The following is a 17466-nucleotide window of genomic DNA, read 5'->3' as shown; positions in this document are numbered from 1 at the left end:
CGACCTCCAAATACAAAGTACCACCCAAACCATACGCTGAAGACAGTAAAACATGGTGGCCTAAAAATCATGGTTTGGGTATACTTTTCATACAACGTTGTAGGTCCCGTATATATGATCGGTGGGATCAAAGACCATTATGTTTATGTCTAAATATTAAAAACTGTCTTGCAGCCGTATACTGAGGAAAATATGCCATTAATTTGGACGTTTTAGCAGTACAGTGACCCTAATCATACCATCAAGGTGGCCAAGGAGTGGGTTCTTAATGAAAAAGTGGATGCAATGCCATTGCCTGCACAGTCCCCGGATATAAATCCGATCGAAAACTTATGGGGGACATCAAGGGCTACGTATTAAAGAAGTTTCCGACTTCTAAGCCGCAGCTTTGGCAATTTGTGCAGGAGGAATGAGGCCATATTCCCCTCAAGCGTTTCTAAGACTTGGTGGACTCCTTGCCACCCAGGTATGAGGCTATGATAGCTTCTAAAGGCTATTTAACAAATTATTAGATCATAGTCAATTAGAATTTAAGAAGAAATAGGTTTCTTATACGATATTTTTAAATTTATGAAGAATTTTAGTTTTTCACTGCTATTTCAATGATCGGCATAATATAGACCTTTTTTGTTGATATTAGCTATATCTTCTAAAGGGTTTATGTTACCTAAATTAAATGATTGTGGTATTGTTAATAATTAAATATACTAAGCTTTTATGAAAAAAAAATTATGAAAATAGTGTTTGTAACAGGATTTTCCGATCTTAAACGTGCAGGTCGTTGGGCACTGCTATTTCCGTGAACACAGCTGTATGTAGCGTACAAATTTATTATATTTTACCTTTTTTATAGTTTAAATCTGAGCCGAAGGCCTTAGTTGCTATGGCTCTTTACCCCTAGCTCTTAGTTTAGAACTATTTGTTGGCTTTAGATAAATAAGTGTTAAACCATTACTTTATAAAAACACATGATTTTTTAAATCTATTTTCTTATAAACGAATTTAATTGTATTTTATATTTTGAATTTGAACTTTTAGGCCAACATTTCGACTCTAGTTAAAACATATAAATTAAGAAAAGTATTCTTAACTAGTTCGCTTTATTTTTAAATTTATATTTTTAAAAACATGATATTATTTTTAATAAATAAACATTCAAAAGGTAACATAAGTAAAAAATATCAATTAAAATAGGAAATGTAATAATGTGAAAAATAATAACTGAATTAAAATACATGTATTATCTGTTATTCATTTTAAATTATTACAAATATTAAAATAGGTAATATTAATAAATAATAATTAATAAATAAATGTATTTATCGTTGAGATTTTTAGCTCGCATTGCAGCCCTGATGCTGCCTGATGTTGCATTTCAGACCTTCAAACTCTGCAGCAATCTCGGTCCCAATCCCAGTCCCGGCCCGGTCCGGTCCTGGTCCCTACTCCCTGATGATCATGACGCTGCTAAATGTGGCCGGTGATGCCCAGCGGGGCAGGGCAGCCTTTCGTACGTTGGTGGTGCTGTTTCCTCGACTCTTAGCGTTTGTTTGCAACAAGTAACGCTCATCTGTATCTGTATCTGCGGCAGTGTTTGCCGGGCCAAAGAGTTGCTTACCTGGCCGGGCGCGCTACCTGCGCAGAGCGGACAGGTAGGCGTAAGCATGTATCTGCAGCTGTATCTGTGCCTATATCCTTCGCCTTGCCACGGATGCATCGGTCAGTGGAGGCAGCGCAGCATCAGCGGCAAACCTTACATATAGTATAAAGTATATAGGAATATGTGTATTCAAGTTTTATATAAGGACCGGCCGATTGTGATTGAGTCTCCTGGTATGACTCGGCAACTTACTCTCGGCTATGGGGTAGCTAGGCGTCGGGGCTCTTCTGCCTCTGCTTAATGGTTTTAGGAAATCGAAAATTAAATAATTTATCTCGATTTTATGACGTTACAAGCAGGTTTTATACCCCTCGCCTCCCATCTAGCACGCGATAAATCTACGGCTTACAATCAGAAGAAATGATGCAGGAACAGAAAAAACACATGCCCCATGCCCGATGCCTTCCACAGTCGCCTGTAATTTGAATAGCCGCAGTTCTAATGCCGTAAAAAAGCGATGCTGCTCTTGGCCCCTGACCCTCGCCGTAATCAAAATCCCAACGTGAATCAACCGTGGAGGGGAGCTATTTTTAAAAAGCCCCCTTCTTAACTTGGTCGTTATTTTCAACGTTTTTTGGATGGTCATTGCTCTCAAGTGGTTCGTTCGCGTCGAGATTGATTCGAAAGAAAGGTGCAGAGAAAGTGGTAAAGAGGCAGTGGCTCATCGAGCTGGACTTGGCTGAAGTGGGTTGTCATTGGGCCTTCGTTTCTACAGGGAGAGAAAATCGCACAGACTTGTGGTTGATTAAATTCATGAAATTTAATTTATATTTATTGGTAACAAAGTATTTCAAGTCAGTTCTTAGAAAACAATAACGAAATGAAATTATTAAAATGGCATAATGAGCCAGATTCAATCTTCAATGATCTCAGGGATTCCATGTACACTTTAAGTAGATTTTCTGTTACAAAATTGTAATATTGAGAACTAAGAACAAAGAAATAAATAAATCAATAGGTAACCCTTAGGGTAAATTTTTGTTCGATATCGATTCGTATTACTACAAATTTTGTTAAAGTACTTTCCTATAACAGCATTTTAATATAGTCATGCGATCCAGTAATTTCGAATTACGATCTTTTTGCCAGGATATACATTAAAAGCTCAAACTGAAACTTAAATTTGGGAAATTCAGGAAAACACGATATTTTCGACCAACATGTTCAGTTTTCTAACAATATTGCCCTGAAATGTAATGATCATTATATTTACATTGTATAATGTACGATTTTTATAATAATTAGAACTGAAATCCACATTTTTGATGTGTGTAATTATCAGGGACGAGGAGTGATTTTCCAGTTCGGTCGCATGTGTTTGTCTCGTTAGCCATTGATGAAAAAGTTTTCGGTTTAATCTAACAATGCCAGCTGGTACAGTTTCGAAAATGAAATAAAAAACGTTTATACTCTGCGGCCACTTTGAAGTGGTCCTAAAGCAAAAATTGCATGAACGTATATAATAAATGACAATTTAGCTTAGCTTTACATTTAATCGTATTCATTTGCCACTTGTCTTTACTTTAAGCTTTATATATGGTGCAATCTTTTCGAAGCCACAAGTATACCTAACCATGAAACGGTTACTAAAGGCTAACGAGAAAAAAATAAATATTATAATTATATAAAATAAATACTGTTATGCCTTATTTTGTATGTTCTTAGCAAATGTATGCTTTGGCTGAATTTAGGTCTACGCTAAGAGCTTGTACTATACTAACATACGATTTTTTCAAAAGACAAACCGAAGGAAAAAATTGATGTTTATGGAGAATATCAATGTTTTAAGAAAATAATTTATATATATTATTTGTTTTAATTATTTTCGCTTACAGAAACATCGCTTCCATATGCCGAATCAAGTGTTTGAACGTTATGCATCTTGTTATTATATTTTTCAAATTGCTTTTTTTAACCGTATGTAACTTATGTATGTATGAAATCCCAATGAAATCAAAATTGTATAAATTCAAGTAAACTATATATTTATTTAACTTAGCACTTTATAACAATCTTAGGAAAAAAGCTTAATAGTCCTTTACATTGTTGCCCTAGTAGAGTACGACCTCCTCGACGCCATACCACGTTGTGGAGTAAATGGGTTTCATCTTTCGCTTCTCAACAATATTCGTGAGCAGTGGAATAATGTTGGCCAAGTCAAATAAACTGTTCTCATAGAAGGAGAGGAGCTCAGCCCAATTGGAGAGGGTCTCAAGCAAAGCGTCGTCCCTCGAGACGCTCAGCAGGGTAAAGTGGGAGGTTAGGAGGCAGCCGAACCATTGGAGAGCCTGGAGCTCGGTTTGAACCAACGAGTAGTTACGATTCGGACGCTCCTCCAACTGGGCACTGGGATCACTAGCTAGCTTATATAGGTGATTCATTAGGCGCTGCACGTGCACTAATTCCAGATGATGGCGAAGGTGCTCCTCAATACCGCTGGCATCAAAGCTGCAGGAAAGCACTGCGTTCAGCAGCGTATCGTTAGACTTCTTGGCATCCACTGCTTCGTCCTGGGCATGGCCGTTGACTTGAGCTGGATTGTCACTCGTATCTAAAGCAAATCGCAGTGACCAAGCCAGCATTTTCTCTGATATGTTGCTATAGCGCCGCAGGCACATCAGCACATGTTCCCTGTTTCCTGTCTTAATGAAAAGAGTGAGAATCTTTTCGATAATCTCCTCTTCACCAGCTCCACTCCTTTCCAGCTGTCGGACCAAAGCCTGGACCGCCGTGTTCATTGGTCCTGCATCAAAGAAGTTTGTCATCAGAGTCACGCTTACATCTTCAAGTCCGTTTTCGCAGCTGTTGGCCTCTCCATGAACATGGTGCTTGATTATTTCGCTAATCTCTTGCTCCACTAACTCAGGAGGGTCATATGCCAACTCCTTTCCATCGGCAGCCTGCAACTCGGGAGTAGACAGGTGTTTGTTCAACTTGGATTTAATAGTCCGATAATTGAAGGGCTTAGTGCTGCCATCGAACTTGATGACTGACTCTAGGTGCTCCTCCTCGTTGATATGATCCAGTTCGATGGGCGTGAGGTGGGTGTCTCTGAACTGGGAGCCCAACATGTCCACCAGAACCTCTTGGTTCATACGGTACCGTACGGCAGCTATATTCTGACCCATAGCCAGCAGGATGTGCTCATCCCCGGCCCACAGGCGAGAGAAGTCCAGGTACACCTTGAAGTACTGCTTGGCATTCACCACTTTGAACTGCGTGTTATATACCAATAGAGAGCCCCCTTCCTGGCCATAGTTGGCCCCGTAGATTGCTGCGAAATTCCTAGATACTCCATGCACAGACAGCTTGCTTTCCACATTCAGCTCGGCCAGCATAGACACAAATTGCCCGGGCGAACGCTCCGAAGTTCGGTCTGCCAAGTTCAGCATGAAGATTCGCTTGTCGGACCCTTGAAATAAAAGTCATACTTCAAAGATCCACCATAAGAAAAATTTTGTACTTACAAATGGTCAATAATTGAGGAGCCGCGTCCCCCTCGATGACGGCGTAACCAGTTAGCCGTACATCTTCTCTTTTGATGTGGTACTCCCGCCTGGTGGCTGTGGCCAAGGCGACCCGGATGAGCTGCAGTTCACCAGTGGCCTTTGTCTCTTCGAAAAACGTAAGCACCTGCTGGCCCTGGGGCGTTGTGTAAATAGTTGGCTTGCTGATGATTTTGCTGGCTGCCAGGGACAGTTGCAAGGCCGTATCTTCTTTCTGATCCTTACGCGAAGCCAGTGCCTGAGAGAGCGTTTGGCAGTCGCCATCACTGAAGAGAACCAAAGCTTCCTGGGTGTTTTCCACCAAGTGAGCAATACTTTTCTGGAACTGTTAAGAGGTAAGGGATTAGTTGTTAAATTTGACTCACTTTCCCATCCATCAAACCTTCAGTTTCTTGCACTTAGACACATCGCTGGTGTCCACATCCCAAAGGCGCAGAGAGTGGTTTCCAAAGACACCCACATATTTCTGGCTGCTGGGATCGTATATAACTTTGGACGATAGCTTTTCTGGAAGGGACCAACTGAGCAGCTGCTTTTGTGTGCTAATCTGGAAAGGATTTCACATGAACTCATGGAAAATGACTCGATTTTGAGAATGTACGTTACATTTAAAACCACGACCACATTGCGTGCCAGTGTCGTCACCACGTTGCCCTTCTCCCCATCCGAGGACATGCCCAAGAACTCCTTGGGATCCGGTATCGGGAATAGGTTGTAATACGAAAGAAACTTGGACATATTTTAAACTTTATTTGATAAACTAAATTGAAAACAAATTGCAACACGTGAAGTCGGTACAGTGTGACCGTGATCTGCCGGCAAACTATACCAATTATATAAAAATACCAGTTAAATACCATAGCAGGGAAAAAATCAATCGTTTGATACACTATTCACACTAATGGGGATTTTATGAAATATGGAGAACATTCAATAAGGGATGAACTTAGATTAACTATTTATGTTTTTAAGCCTAGTACTCTGACGAGAAAAATCCGCTGTATAAATTTAGACAGCGGCCAAACTCCATATAAAAAAAACGGTGTCGAAAAAAAAGAAGAAGAACTTTTAGACACGTCGTTTTTTTCGGTACTCTGACGACGAAAATGAAGCCTGCGAAAATTGAATGGCGTTGCCAGATCAAGATAGTAAACAGCTGATATCGCGCTGTCTAAATAATTCATTTGATTTATTTAGACACCCCTAATGGAGGGAAAGTTGAAGGAAAAAGGTGGCATTGATAGGGGCTGTCAAGGGGAAGCCCATAATATGGAATTTAACCCACAAAGGACATTTTAATGCCATATTTATTAATATTTTTAATATTTTTTTTGAATATTTGTTTACAAACAGCTGTCCAGTGTGACCATGGAAAATCCTTAAACGCCATAAAAAGTACATTTTCATGGCATTTCAAGTTTTTCCTTAATTTTCTTTGGTCGCACTAGCTCGGTAGCGAAATAAACAGCGATTCCGCTGTCTAATTTAGACAGCGGGTTTTTCTCGTCAGAGTACTAGGCTTAAGAGTACTAGATTTAAAACCGTATTTTATTATCGGTCCAAATCTAGAATCTAGTATATTTTATGTAGATCTATCGATTTTCGCGGCAATTAAGTAGTTAGTGCATTTTTCTAGGGCAATAAAGTGCCATATAGTCATCTTGCTCTCACTTGTGTGTAAGAGGCTATAGACTTTTACGAAATTTGTAATTAATGCGCTAGTATCATAATAGTGATACAGGTATTTTTAAGATGAAAGAAAGAAATAATTCAAGGATCGACCAATTTTCTGCTCGCTTGGGGAAAGTGGCTCTGATAAGTGAGGTTAAGGAGAAGCCCATAATATGGGATTTCACTTTTGCACTTATAAAATTAGTTTACAAACAGCAGTTCAGTATTATTCTGGCTTTTCCTTAATTTTTTTGGTCACACTGGTTACCGAGCAAAGTATAAAGCGATTGGGCTATCACTATTGTGACATTGGTTTTTGGTCTCACAGTACTACGCTTTACAGGCATTATGGTGGGAAAGTGGAAGAAGAGATATAGTTCTAGGATCGAGAAATTTTCTGCCCGCGGGGAGAAAATGGCTTTAATAAATGCGGTCAAGGCGAAGCCCATAATGTGGGATTTAAACCACAAAGATCATTTTAATGCCAGACATATCAAAAGTGCCTGGGAGGAAGTTGCCGCAGAGTTACAGAAAGACGGTAAGTAATTAATACTTAATTAAATGATTACAAAAATTGAAGTCTTTCAAAGTGAGCGTTTGCAGAAACGCATGGAAATCCCTGCGGGCCAGCATGCGCTACCACCAGAAGATGTCCATAACAAGGAAAACAAGTGGAAGTGCTGCAGGGTCCGACGTTCCCGATCCGAAGGCGAATGACGACTATGATTGGGTCTTTGCGCCACATATGACTTTTTTGCCGGACCTCTGGGAAAAAAGGGGGTATGTTTGGGTCCAGCTTCCAAGGTTGTAATAATTTTAAATGCATTAATACACAGACCGCTTCAGCTACCAAAACCACCAGAGGCGTCAACCTTGTGCGAAACTTCCGAGGAATCAGAAGACGTGTTTGCCGAATACCTCGACGAAAGTCAGCCGAGCAGCCCATTCGACCAGAGCATGTTAGAGGAGCAGGAGCTACAGCTGCAGAAGGAAATTGAGGACATGGAGAAGGAGAGAGCTGACCGCTGTGTGCTAACACAGAAATTTTCGGAGTACGTGGACTTGCAGAAGTCCATACTATCGCAGGCCCCAAACGTTCGGTCGCTGGTCTCCTACTGGGGCAGTATACTACAAGATCTGCCAAAAGAACTCCAAGATGAAGCCGAAGAGCGTGTAACCAAATTGCTGTGGGATTTGAAAAAAAGAGCAAAAAACTATAGATAAAGTTACTAAGTATTTATTACTAATTTCGTCAAAATAAAAATATAAATGTCTGTCTTTTTCTTAAATGTTTCAAATCGTCTTGCCATTGTACAGATCCCATGTCCGAATTATGTTAATTTCTTATATTATTTCGCACAAATTTCGGATAGGCGCAGGGGCCGTCCACGGTTTGTTTCTGAATCCGTAGTCTCCACCGAAATCACAGTCCACTCGTAGGCAGCAGCTGTTCAGTGACGATAAATGAAAACCTGGTTTTAATCGGAATCGATATATTGACAGCTCAGCCCTGGTGCGCCACGTGCTATCGATAAAGTGCATTTGCGAAGAAGAAGAAGACTAATATGGGTGGAAAGACAAAACAAGCGCCGCGAACCAAAAATAATGCAAAAGTAAGGCGTAATTGAGCAGAATTGCACATTCAAGGACGAACTAATACCCGAACCCTTTTAGCCTTCGAGCAGCAGTCGGACAGCGGAGCTGCTGGGCAGCACGCCGATCTTCGTGGGCTTCTCCGCGCAGGCGGATGGCGGTGGCCTGGTGCCGTTCGCTCCGGGATTCGCCAGTGCCGAACAAATGCCAGACAGCTTCGACGCGGCCATCAGCCCGCAGACACAGATCATTCTGCGCAAACTGTCCAAGAAGGACCCGATGACCAAGAAGAAGGCTCTGCACGAGCTCCAGGAACTCATCGAACAGTCTGACGTGGAGACCTTGAAGAGCATTCTGCCCCTGTGGCCCAAGTACTACTTGAATCTGGCCAGTGACCCCGAGCACAATGTCCGGGAACTGACGCAGACGGTCCTGCAGCTGCTTATGGCAAAGTGCAAGAAGGCTATGGCTCCATACCTGAAGTTGCTGGTTCCCGTCTGGCTAGGAAGTCGCTTCGATACATACGCTCCAGCCGCCAGCATCGCGGGTCAATCTTTCCGAGAGACCTTTGCCGGCAGTGCGAACCGCACTAGGGAGGTGTGCATGCACTGCCAGCTGGAGATACTTGAGTACGCCACCCGAAATCTGACCTTTCACACTGCAGCAACGCTTTCCATTGGGAAGAGTCTCACGGCAGAAGAGGCGGAACAGAAGTACCAGCGCGTTGTTATTAGCAGCCTGAAGGTTTTGTCCTTCTTCCTGGAAGAAACGGCTCAAACGGAGGAGCTCAGCCAGGTCAAGGAGGGATTCGGCACGCTGGTGACCCATCAAAAATTCTGGAGCTTTGCCAAGCACAAAATACCGGCCATAAAGTAAGTTAAATAACTCTTCCCAGAAAAACGTAAATGCATATGCTTGGTTTTCCGTACAGAGCCGCTTGGTTTGAGTGCATCTACCACGTCCTGCAATCGGTTGCCCTTCTGGAAGTGCTATCTCCGCAAAAGGCGCAGTTGATAACGCTCTGCTTCCAGTTCATAGACGACGCCGATCCCGTAGTAGCCCCTCACGTTTGGGGCTGCATCTTGCTCCTTCAAAATAACTACGAGGATTGGTGAGATAATACCTTAACATGTCTGATTTTGCCTCCGTTTAAAACGTTAAAACGTAATCAATAATCAGGTTCGTTCCCCTCAACGTTCGGAAGGCCCTTCTTCCGAAACTGTCGTCCCTGCTCCGCAATGGTTTCAATCGCAATGCCCAGGCCATCTGCCCAAACCTCCTTCCGTTTCTGTCCAAGATAACACCCACTGCCCTACAGGATCTGGATATTTACGAGTTTTACCAGCGCTTCTTTGACGACATAAAGCTTGCCGTCACCGGCAAGTTCGATCCTCCGCTCTCCAAATCGGACTGTACAGTAGTCCACAATACCTATTTTGAGTGCCTTCGATTCCTGATCCAGCAGATCAACAACAGCAAGGAGCGGGAGCCGAGGGAGCAGGAATTCGCGGAGGGATTGCTTCAAAATAATGTACTGGAACCCATTGGCTGGCTGTTGAAAAGCGAGAGCGCACACGTGAAAAACTTCTTCCAGCACAGCTCGGCGCTGGTTGCCTTCTGGGACCGGCAGATCAACAATGGCCTGGACAATGGTGGACTGTACGCCAAGTTGCTCAATCAGTTCTGGTCGCGCATCTTTGAGCTGGTCACTCAGGATCTGGCGCTTGAGGAGGTGAACGAGCAGCTACTCTCGCATGTCTTGCTTCTCGTGCACGACCTGCACATGGCCAATCCCAGCCTGGAGTCGCCCAGTGTAAAGTTTGTGGAGGAAGTGGAGGGAAAGGTGGAGAAAAGCGAGCCTACCACACCGGTAAAAAAGGCTCAGGAAGCGGCTGCGTTTATACAGAAGGAACTGAAGCAATTGGTTGTGAAGCTTGTGAGGATCTGCCTGGACAAAGCAAGTGGCAGCGCTTCCTCTCGTTATGTTGACCAAATTCGCACTCTCACGAAAATGTTTACCGATGCGGCGTTCTACGAGAGTCTAACAGATCGCGGGGACCTACGTGGAGCGCTCGATAAATTTGTGTCCCTGCTGGATTCCCCAAATGACGAGGCCTGCGAATCGATTGTGGAGATAGTATTTGAAATTCTGCTTCTATTAGAACCAGAGCAGCGTTTTGAATATATTAAAGACACTCTTCTGAAGGTAAGTTATTTTTAATGACAAGATGAGGAACGCCAAGAAATTTGTTGCACTCGAATTTTTTCGTATTTCTAATTGTTTAAAAATTTCATGTTTATCTTTTTTACAGCTACAACAGCACCGAGTTCAGAGCCTTCTGCTCCATCGCCTGCTCTCCTATCCTCTTTGCCAGGAGCCCGCCGTAAGGCAGATGCTCAGTTGCTCGGACACCGGCAGCGTAATTGCCCGGATAGCGGCCGAGGTTGTGGTTGATAACGATCGGGAAAAGCTGAACCTGCTGCACAAGTGCTTCTTTCAAACGGACACCGGCGACATACTCATCAATGCTGAGACTGTGGATAAAATACTGCTGGCCATGTGCGGTCCTCTGGAGCAGCCGGAGCTGGTCGATGACATGGTGGAGGTGTGTGGCAGCTTCATTGCCCAAATAATGCCTGTGATTTGCAGCAACGACAACTCTTCGGTGGGCGTGCGTCAGCAGATCTTCCTCACCCTGTTTAAGTTTAGCTTGGAGCATCGTCCGGAGGAGTATCTGTCAGAGGACACTCTATGGGAGATAACCACGTGCTGGCAGGATGCGCTGTCTAGTAAAGACATTGAAGTCGACAGTGCAACGCTAAAAAGTTGCGCTGGCATAGTGGAGGACTTGGCCACGAGCGCCGACCTGAAGGCCGAAAATCTCGATGGAATGGCAGAGGCGATGGCCAAGTTTGTCATTTGCTCCACCGAAAATATTGAGGATGAGGAGAAGCGCTTGACTCGTATAGATGAAACAATAGCGGCTCTGCTCGAGTCTCCCTTGAAGACAAGCGAAAAGGTCAAGCGGTTTGAGAATCACTGCGTTCTCTTGGACGCTCTGCAGGGATCTGTGAGTGCGGGAGTTCCCTTCGAGAGCGCTTCCTTCGCGGACAATCACATTCTTCCGCTCCTCCAACGTTCCACGCTCAACTTCTTTACACTGTACAAACTGGTCTATCAATTCCCCCCACCCCAAACGACAAATGATCCCGAAGATGAGCTTACCGAGGACTACTGCGATCCGAATGCCGATGTTCTCACAAAATGGAGCGAGTCCTTGATTCTCGAACTACTCCAGTGCATTCGAGTAGCTGGCACAGCAGAGAGCTGGCTGGAAGTTTCCGATCTGCAGCCTTCAATGCAGGAATTGGTGCTGGTATTGTCGGAGAAGGTCAAGAGCTTTATGGGTAACAGTAGTGGGCTAGTGGACATAGTCAAGGATCGCCTCCAACTGTCGGCCCAACAGCAAGGCAGCGTTATTAGCTGCCGTCTTCTGAGCTACCTGACCTACTGTCCCCAGTACGCGGCTTTCGAGGAGAGCGCCACAATTCTGCTTCACGAGAATATCGCCGAATCTTTGGTTTCCCAAGGAGCTCACAAAGCCTATACAATGGCCCTGCAGGTGAGAGGTCTTGGGATATGCTAGAAGAAGAAGATTTTTCTATCGAGTTATATCTTTGCAGTATCTCTTGCCTAGGCTTTCCCAGAAAGCCCTCAGTCTCAACTCAGCTATAATGCGAACGGAGCCACCAGAGATTTGGGTCAAGGCCGCTGTGTTCCATGCCCTACTCCTCAACAATTTCGAGGCTGAGATTAACGAGAAGACGGATCGTAATATCATTGTGTCGGCCGTGCAGTTCATGACCAGCATTGGAGAAAAGCAAGCGACCCAGAAGGATTTGCTCCATTACAATGTGTAAGAAAGGCAGCCCGGAGATCTTTTGAGCCATCATTTCATGAATAACTTTCAGAGAACTAGCCAAGCAGCCCTTCGAATCGGTTATAAATACGGTGGAGTTTATCAAACTCCTAACTGAGGTTCTCAAACGGTTTCCCTACGAGCTGAGTATCAAAAACTGGGATGCCATTCGCATTGGTCTCAGCTCTTGGGTTCTCACTGTCTCCAAATCTATAGCTCAATTTGACGACCCAAAGGTTTGTTGTTGTTAATGCTTTATAAGTGCAATATTTTCACTAGTTTATTTCCCTTTCAAGACTTGCTTATTCGTGGTGGCAGTATATCAACTGTTCGGCGCGCTGATTGACTTCATTCGGTCAGAGAAGCAAAAGAGCTCAACGGAATTACTCAAGAATGTAATCGAGGAATGGGACTCTCTGTTTGCCAAGGAAGTCAGTGTGGTGCTGTTTAAGGCCTACTACCAGTTGACCCACGAGGCGAGTGTGGAGCCAGGCTTTCAGGCCTGTTATGAGGCCATGTTGGAGGGTCTGCTGCCTGCCTTAGAGCTGCTGGACTACAGCTTTGTTTATGCGGTAACGACATTGCTACAAAATAATGCATACAAGTCGGACCAATTAAGACTCTCTCTTACTTTCAGTTCTGCAAGACAAACAGCAAAATCACCCTGGACCATCTCTGCAATTTCCTGTTCAAGCAGCTCTACAGCGCTCAGCACTCGATTCGGCTGAGTGCCGTGAATGCTCTGCGCCAGTTAACGCCCCACTTTGTGGCGGACGACATTGAACTGAATGAGAAGCAAAGCGAGAGTCTCAGTGCCACCATCTCCAAGTGGCACTTCCTCAACAGATTCGAGGACTACCTGACGCGCTACGATGCCCTGATACGAAAGTACCTGGATGAGTTCACTTTCAAACTGACGGAGCTGGAGGATCTCGAGCCCATAGACAGACACGAAGCGCTGAGCTACCTCCTCCTATGGGACTGCATCATCAATGCGTGTGCCAAGTCCCCAGTTGCCCTGAGAGCCGTCTACACCAACTGGCTGAATGATAACAAATACGAAGAGGTAGTAAAACTGTACTTGTGATTTGGGTTCGCACTCTAAAATTTCGTCGATACATTATAGAATTTTCTGCACTTCCTCTTCCGCGCCATGCCAGTGGACATTCTGAAAAACCATGGGAACAAGGTGCACAGCAACGGCGTCTACAAGGAGCTCACTTGGCTTCAACTGAAGGGTAAGCTAGCGACGCCTTATTTTACTGTTCCTCCGACAGGTCATCGGCATTGAGGACGTCGGGCATATAGTCCTCGTCGTACTCATAGTCGCCATACTCGGCACCGGGTTCATCAGCGCCGAGCATCTCTTCGGCGCCCATTTCATCGCTCACTGAAATGTAGTCCGACAAGGGCACGAATTGTTCGGGATCGTTATAGGCAAGCATGGGGCGTTGCTCGGGCGGCTGCTGTTGCGGCGCCAGGTAAATGTTCAGGTTCGATATGAACTTGTTGATCCAAACGGTCAGATTGTTGGCAAGGATCCGTTGATATTCTCGTAAATTGCTTGTCGTGTAGAACTCTTGATCTGTGGAGTATTTTATGGATTAATTCAATGGGAAACATACCACACAATTTTCGAAAATTGTTATTTTTTTGGTTTATATAATAGTTTATAATTTATAGAATATAATGTGTAAGTTTCATTATCGAATTCCAACCCTAAATGCAAAGTTTTTTGTGAATTGTGTCCACAACTAGTGGGCAGTTCTCTTTTCATCGTACTTTTTATGTTGATTTTTAAATTAAAAAATTGATCAATTAGAGCATTTCTCTGTGCAACTTTTTGAACAAACTCATTTACGAAAACTTTAAATTTACAAAAATTTGTAAAAACGCCAAAAATTAAAGGAGGAGAAAATGCCGTTTTTTTGATGCGCCATCGTTAACACTGGTACATGCTTAATTTGAGGCACTTAAAGTTTGAATTTCATAGTGAAACTTTCACAGTGTATTCTAAAAACAAAAGGCTATCTTTAAGACATTTAAAATTGCCCAAAAAATTTTGGTTTACAGGTATGTACCTACTTAACCAAGTCACTTTAAAGAGGATCCTCTCTGGCTTAAAACTTACCTGTAAATTCTCGAAGTCTTTCAAGTATCACACAACAAAGCGGCGAGTTCTCGTCTACTATGAACTGATCGTTAAGCAGGAAGTCCTTCATTTCCTCAAACAAAACACAAATGATTTTCTGCATTTGTTTCTGCTGACGCTGCAGGATGCGTTTCTTGAGACCCTTGCAGCGGCGCTTATGCACACGCCTGGCCGCTCTGCGTTGGCGCATCTCCTCCTCCATATACTCCAGTGCCCTTTCCATGGTCATGGCCTCCACCGGAGGCTTGGGCCTCATCTGATACTCGAGAGCAGCAATGTGGCGCGGCGATAGATAATCCTTGAAGTACTTGAAAGTATCGCTCACCCGCAACGGATGCGGATCGGCCAGACGCTCCACGCGGGCCGTGCACTGGTTGACGGAGATTTTCTTAGTGTAGTAACGCGGCTGTTGAGCCACCAACTGCGGCGATTTGAAGTCCTTCTTGGGAGTGGCTAGGAAGCAGATATGCTCCTCTCGCGACAGTACGTCTCTGTCGATGATGATCTGGCCCGTATGCTGGCAGGCCACGTAACAGGGATGGTAGCGTGGGCAAACGCAAATAAATCTATGGGTTAATAAAATGTTTTGAAAAGGTTTGGTTGGCGTTGCTCAGTTTACAATTTACACTTTTTGTAACCGGACCGTCAATAATGATTATCGGGATAATTTCAATGAAAAATCAATCAATCCTTGTTGAATAATCTATACATTTTTGGCATGATTTTAATTTTTCAAACTTGGATGAAATTATATTGTTCCACCACATCGTACCACCACGTTAGGTACCGAGATATTTATAGATATATAGATATATATTTTCTGCCTCGCTTGGTGTAACCTCTTAATGCACCCCTAGACAGACTTACCTGTACAGGCTCTGCAGCTCATTGGTTGGGTATTTTACCAGGCGGCGAATGGGCTTGGCTCGCGACTCGCGCACATGAACCATGGCCAGGCGCGCATTGAGCTCGTCCGCCACCGTGGGTCCCTCCGCAGTGGTTGGATCCACCGGCTTGTGATCCACTCGTTCTTCGCACTGCGTCTTTAGAAAGTTGATTGCCTCAGCAACAGTCACCCTTTCGCCCTTCAGCTGCATGCGTTTCGGCGGCGGCATCTCGGAGGGCATGTTATGGAAATTAACTGGCTTTTCGGAAGCCATGGTCCTCAATAGAACGGATATACAAAACCGAAAACGGAGAAAAACAAGTCTACGAACTAAACGTTTCGGACGATCGAGCAAACTACTTTTGACTATATAAACACACGTTAGAAATGAAATACAGCTACCAGCCTGGCTTGGCTTGCCCTGATCAATCCCTAACTCGCTTTATTACAATTGCAGATCGAAAGCTGTCACTGGAGCGATATGTGTGTCACCTGTACACGGAGGTGCTGCGCAAGCTGCCTGCCGTGGTGCGCAGATGGTGGAATGCCACTCAGTCCAGGCAGAAGAACTTCGTAGACAACCTTACCACCAACTATGTGAGCTCGCTGATCTGCAGCGAGGAGCTCAAGGCTATCGCCAATCGAAAGGAGAAGCACGAGAATATGCAGGTGAGCGATGAAGCAGAGGCTGCAGGCTCTACTTGATTCCTTAGATGGTAAAGCCCGTACGCAGTGTAAATACAGTTACGATGCAGATTAGCAGTATAATTAAGACAATAATACGGAAAATCTCCAGAGTCAGCATGGTGCTCTTTACGCGGCTCAATTCTTTCGCTCAGGGAAACGCACTTTTTTCCCTTTTAGCCTGAAGGAACCCAGGCTACTGAGCGATTTGAACAATATAATTTGTCTGGTTTTAAATCAACACACTTACATTCCGCGATATCATCATCGTTTCCTTTATTATCCCTAGGTCACCGTTCACTCTTCCACCAGAGAAGTGCTTGCGGTCTATGCCATCGATGAGGCCCGCATGGAGCTGGTAATTACTCTGGCTCCCAACTATCCTTTGGGTGCCGTCAAGGTGGAGTGCGGCAAGCAGATCGGTGGGCGGGCCTCCTCCCGAAATGTGGGCATGCAGCTGACCATCTTTCTTACACATCAGGTACGTGAATATCGCTTCATGGGCATAAAATGCCCATCGATGTATGAGTTTATCAGGTCAGGGTGCGTGCACAAGGACGTCGATAAGAAAACTTCGACTGGAATAAATCGTTTGGCGTTACTCATCTGGTTTTTATATGATCTTTATTGTTTTTTTGTTAGAATGGCACTATCTACGACGGTCTAACGATGTGGAAAAATAATCTGGACAAGAAGTTCGAAGGCGTTGAGGAGTGCTATGTGTGCTATACCGTCATCCACCAGGATACTTGCCAGTTGCCAAAGCTTACGTGCAAGACCTGCAAAAAGAAATTCCACGGACCCTGCTTGGTAAGCGTTTTCGGACACGTTTCTTTTCCGTTATCAAGCTTAAATATTTCCTTGCTTTCAGTACAAATGGTTCACCACTAGCAGCAAGTCCACATGTCCCATTTGTCGCAACGTCTTCTAGATGGAACCCATCCAGTCCCCAGATGACAACACGTATTAAGTGAATGCACAACCAAATCCATTCGATGTAGGCAATAGCTTTGGTCTCTTTTTAAAAATGTAAATCAGCAATAGCAATAAATTCGTGTAATGTTTCAATGTTCTTGATGATGCGTTAAGTGAGGGGACCCGAAAATTGTTTGTAAATTATTTTAAAATTAAAGTTTAAAAAGAAGAAAATATAAAAAAGGCGCTAAGATAATGGGATATACAGATGTATCAGGATTAATAAAGGGAATAAGCGGAATGTCCTTATTATAATCACCCTGTGTGTGATCACATCTTAAGTTCTCGGCAAAAAATGACAAAATATTGATAAATTTATTGATTTTAAATCAATATTTTAAAGTTGCGATATACATTAGAGCGATAATATTGACACAAAATCGAAAAACTTGAGAAATATATTTATTTATATCGATATT

The 17466-nt window shown here is 43.8% G+C and overlaps 4 protein-coding genes across 4 annotated transcripts; 2 read left to right on the top strand and 2 right to left on the bottom strand.

The window, feature by feature from the left end:
- Positions 1 to 3628: 3628 nt before the first annotated feature.
- On the bottom strand, positions 3629 to 5914 carry LOC108083299 (nucleolar protein 11). The gene is made up of 4 exons (XM_017179037.3): positions 5773 to 5914; positions 5549 to 5713; positions 5128 to 5491; positions 3629 to 5072 (listed from the first exon to the last, which is right to left on the bottom strand). Exons 1-4 carry the CDS (start codon positions 5902 to 5904, stop codon positions 3712 to 3714), a joined length of 2022 nt encoding a protein of 673 aa, XP_017034526.1. The 5' UTR covers positions 5905 to 5914; the 3' UTR covers positions 3629 to 3711.
- A 1201-nt stretch (positions 5915 to 7115) lies between these two features.
- LOC108083275 (uncharacterized) lies at positions 7116 to 8126 on the top strand. The gene is made up of 3 exons (XM_017178999.3): positions 7116 to 7375; positions 7428 to 7617; positions 7674 to 8126. The coding sequence occupies exons 1-3, from the start codon at positions 7186 to 7188 to the stop codon at positions 8059 to 8061; spliced, it is 768 nt and encodes a 255-aa protein (XP_017034488.1). The 5' UTR covers positions 7116 to 7185; the 3' UTR covers positions 8062 to 8126.
- Positions 8127 to 8302: 176 nt separating this feature from the next.
- On the top strand, positions 8303 to 17243 carry Ltn1 (E3 ubiquitin-protein ligase listerin). The gene is made up of 14 exons (XM_017178997.2): positions 8303 to 8450; positions 8512 to 9302; positions 9362 to 9541; positions 9610 to 10636; positions 10743 to 12053; positions 12115 to 12347; positions 12403 to 12586; positions 12647 to 12922; positions 12988 to 13416; positions 13477 to 13588; positions 15846 to 16057; positions 16362 to 16553; positions 16715 to 16882; positions 16944 to 17243. Exons 1-14 carry the CDS (start codon positions 8403 to 8405, stop codon positions 17001 to 17003), a joined length of 5223 nt encoding a protein of 1740 aa, XP_017034486.1. The 5' UTR covers positions 8303 to 8402; the 3' UTR covers positions 17004 to 17243.
- Positions 13414 to 15774, bottom strand: Rcd7 (Reduction in Cnn dots 7). The gene is made up of 3 exons (XM_017178998.3): positions 15370 to 15774; positions 14482 to 15068; positions 13414 to 13935 (listed from the first exon to the last, which is right to left on the bottom strand). Exons 1-3 carry the CDS (start codon positions 15660 to 15662, stop codon positions 13610 to 13612), a joined length of 1206 nt encoding a protein of 401 aa, XP_017034487.1. The 5' UTR covers positions 15663 to 15774; the 3' UTR covers positions 13414 to 13609.
- Positions 17244 to 17466: the final 223 nt, after the last annotated feature.

This window comes from Drosophila kikkawai, chromosome 3L, assembly GCF_030179895.1.
Source record: "Drosophila kikkawai strain 14028-0561.14 chromosome 3L, DkikHiC1v2, whole genome shotgun sequence".
In the NCBI taxonomy this organism is placed as follows: Eukaryota; Metazoa; Arthropoda; class Insecta; order Diptera; family Drosophilidae; genus Drosophila; species Drosophila kikkawai.
The sequence above is the reverse complement of the archived record's forward strand: the minus strand, read 5'-3'. Positions and strand labels throughout refer to the sequence as shown.

What these genes read in the sequence shown, in the direction of transcription:
- LOC108083275 (XM_017178999.3), top strand. Translation starts at nt 7,186, where the DNA reads ATGGTGGGAAAGTGGAAGAAGAGATATAGTTCTAGGATCGAGAAATTT. An exon ending in CGCAGAGTTACAGAAAGACG is followed by an intron (nt 7,376 to 7,427) that starts GTAAGTAATTAA and finishes AGTCTTTCAAAG; the next exon opens with TGAGCGTTTGCAGAAACGCA. An exon ending in GACCTCTGGGAAAAAAGGGG is followed by an intron (nt 7,618 to 7,673) that starts GTATGTTTGGGT and finishes ATTAATACACAG; the next exon opens with ACCGCTTCAGCTACCAAAAC.
- LOC108083299 (XM_017179037.3), bottom strand. Translation starts at nt 5,904, where the DNA reads ATGTCCAAGTTTCTTTCGTATTACAACCTATTCCCGATACCGGATCCC. An exon ending in ATGTGGTCGTGGTTTTAAAT is followed by an intron (nt 5,714 to 5,772) that starts GTAACGTACATT and finishes AATCCTTTCCAG; the next exon opens with ATTAGCACACAAAAGCAGCT. An exon ending in CTAAGTGCAAGAAACTGAAG is followed by an intron (nt 5,492 to 5,548) that starts GTTTGATGGATG and finishes ACCTCTTAACAG; the next exon opens with TTCCAGAAAAGTATTGCTCA.
- Rcd7 (XM_017178998.3), bottom strand. Translation starts at nt 15,662, where the DNA reads ATGGCTTCCGAAAAGCCAGTTAATTTCCATAACATGCCCTCCGAGATG. An exon ending in GAGCTGCAGAGCCTGTACAG is followed by an intron (nt 15,069 to 15,369) that starts GTAAGTCTGTCT and finishes ATTAACCCATAG; the next exon opens with ATTTATTTGCGTTTGCCCAC. An exon ending in AAGACTTCGAGAATTTACAG is followed by an intron (nt 13,936 to 14,481) that starts GTAAGTTTTAAG and finishes AATACTCCACAG; the next exon opens with ATCAAGAGTTCTACACGACA.
- Ltn1 (XM_017178997.2), top strand. Translation starts at nt 8,403, where the DNA reads ATGGGTGGAAAGACAAAACAAGCGCCGCGAACCAAAAATAATGCAAAA. An exon ending in GAACCAAAAATAATGCAAAA is followed by an intron (nt 8,451 to 8,511) that starts GTAAGGCGTAAT and finishes GAACCCTTTTAG; the next exon opens with CCTTCGAGCAGCAGTCGGAC. An exon ending in CACAAAATACCGGCCATAAA is followed by an intron (nt 9,303 to 9,361) that starts GTAAGTTAAATA and finishes TTTTCCGTACAG; the next exon opens with AGCCGCTTGGTTTGAGTGCA.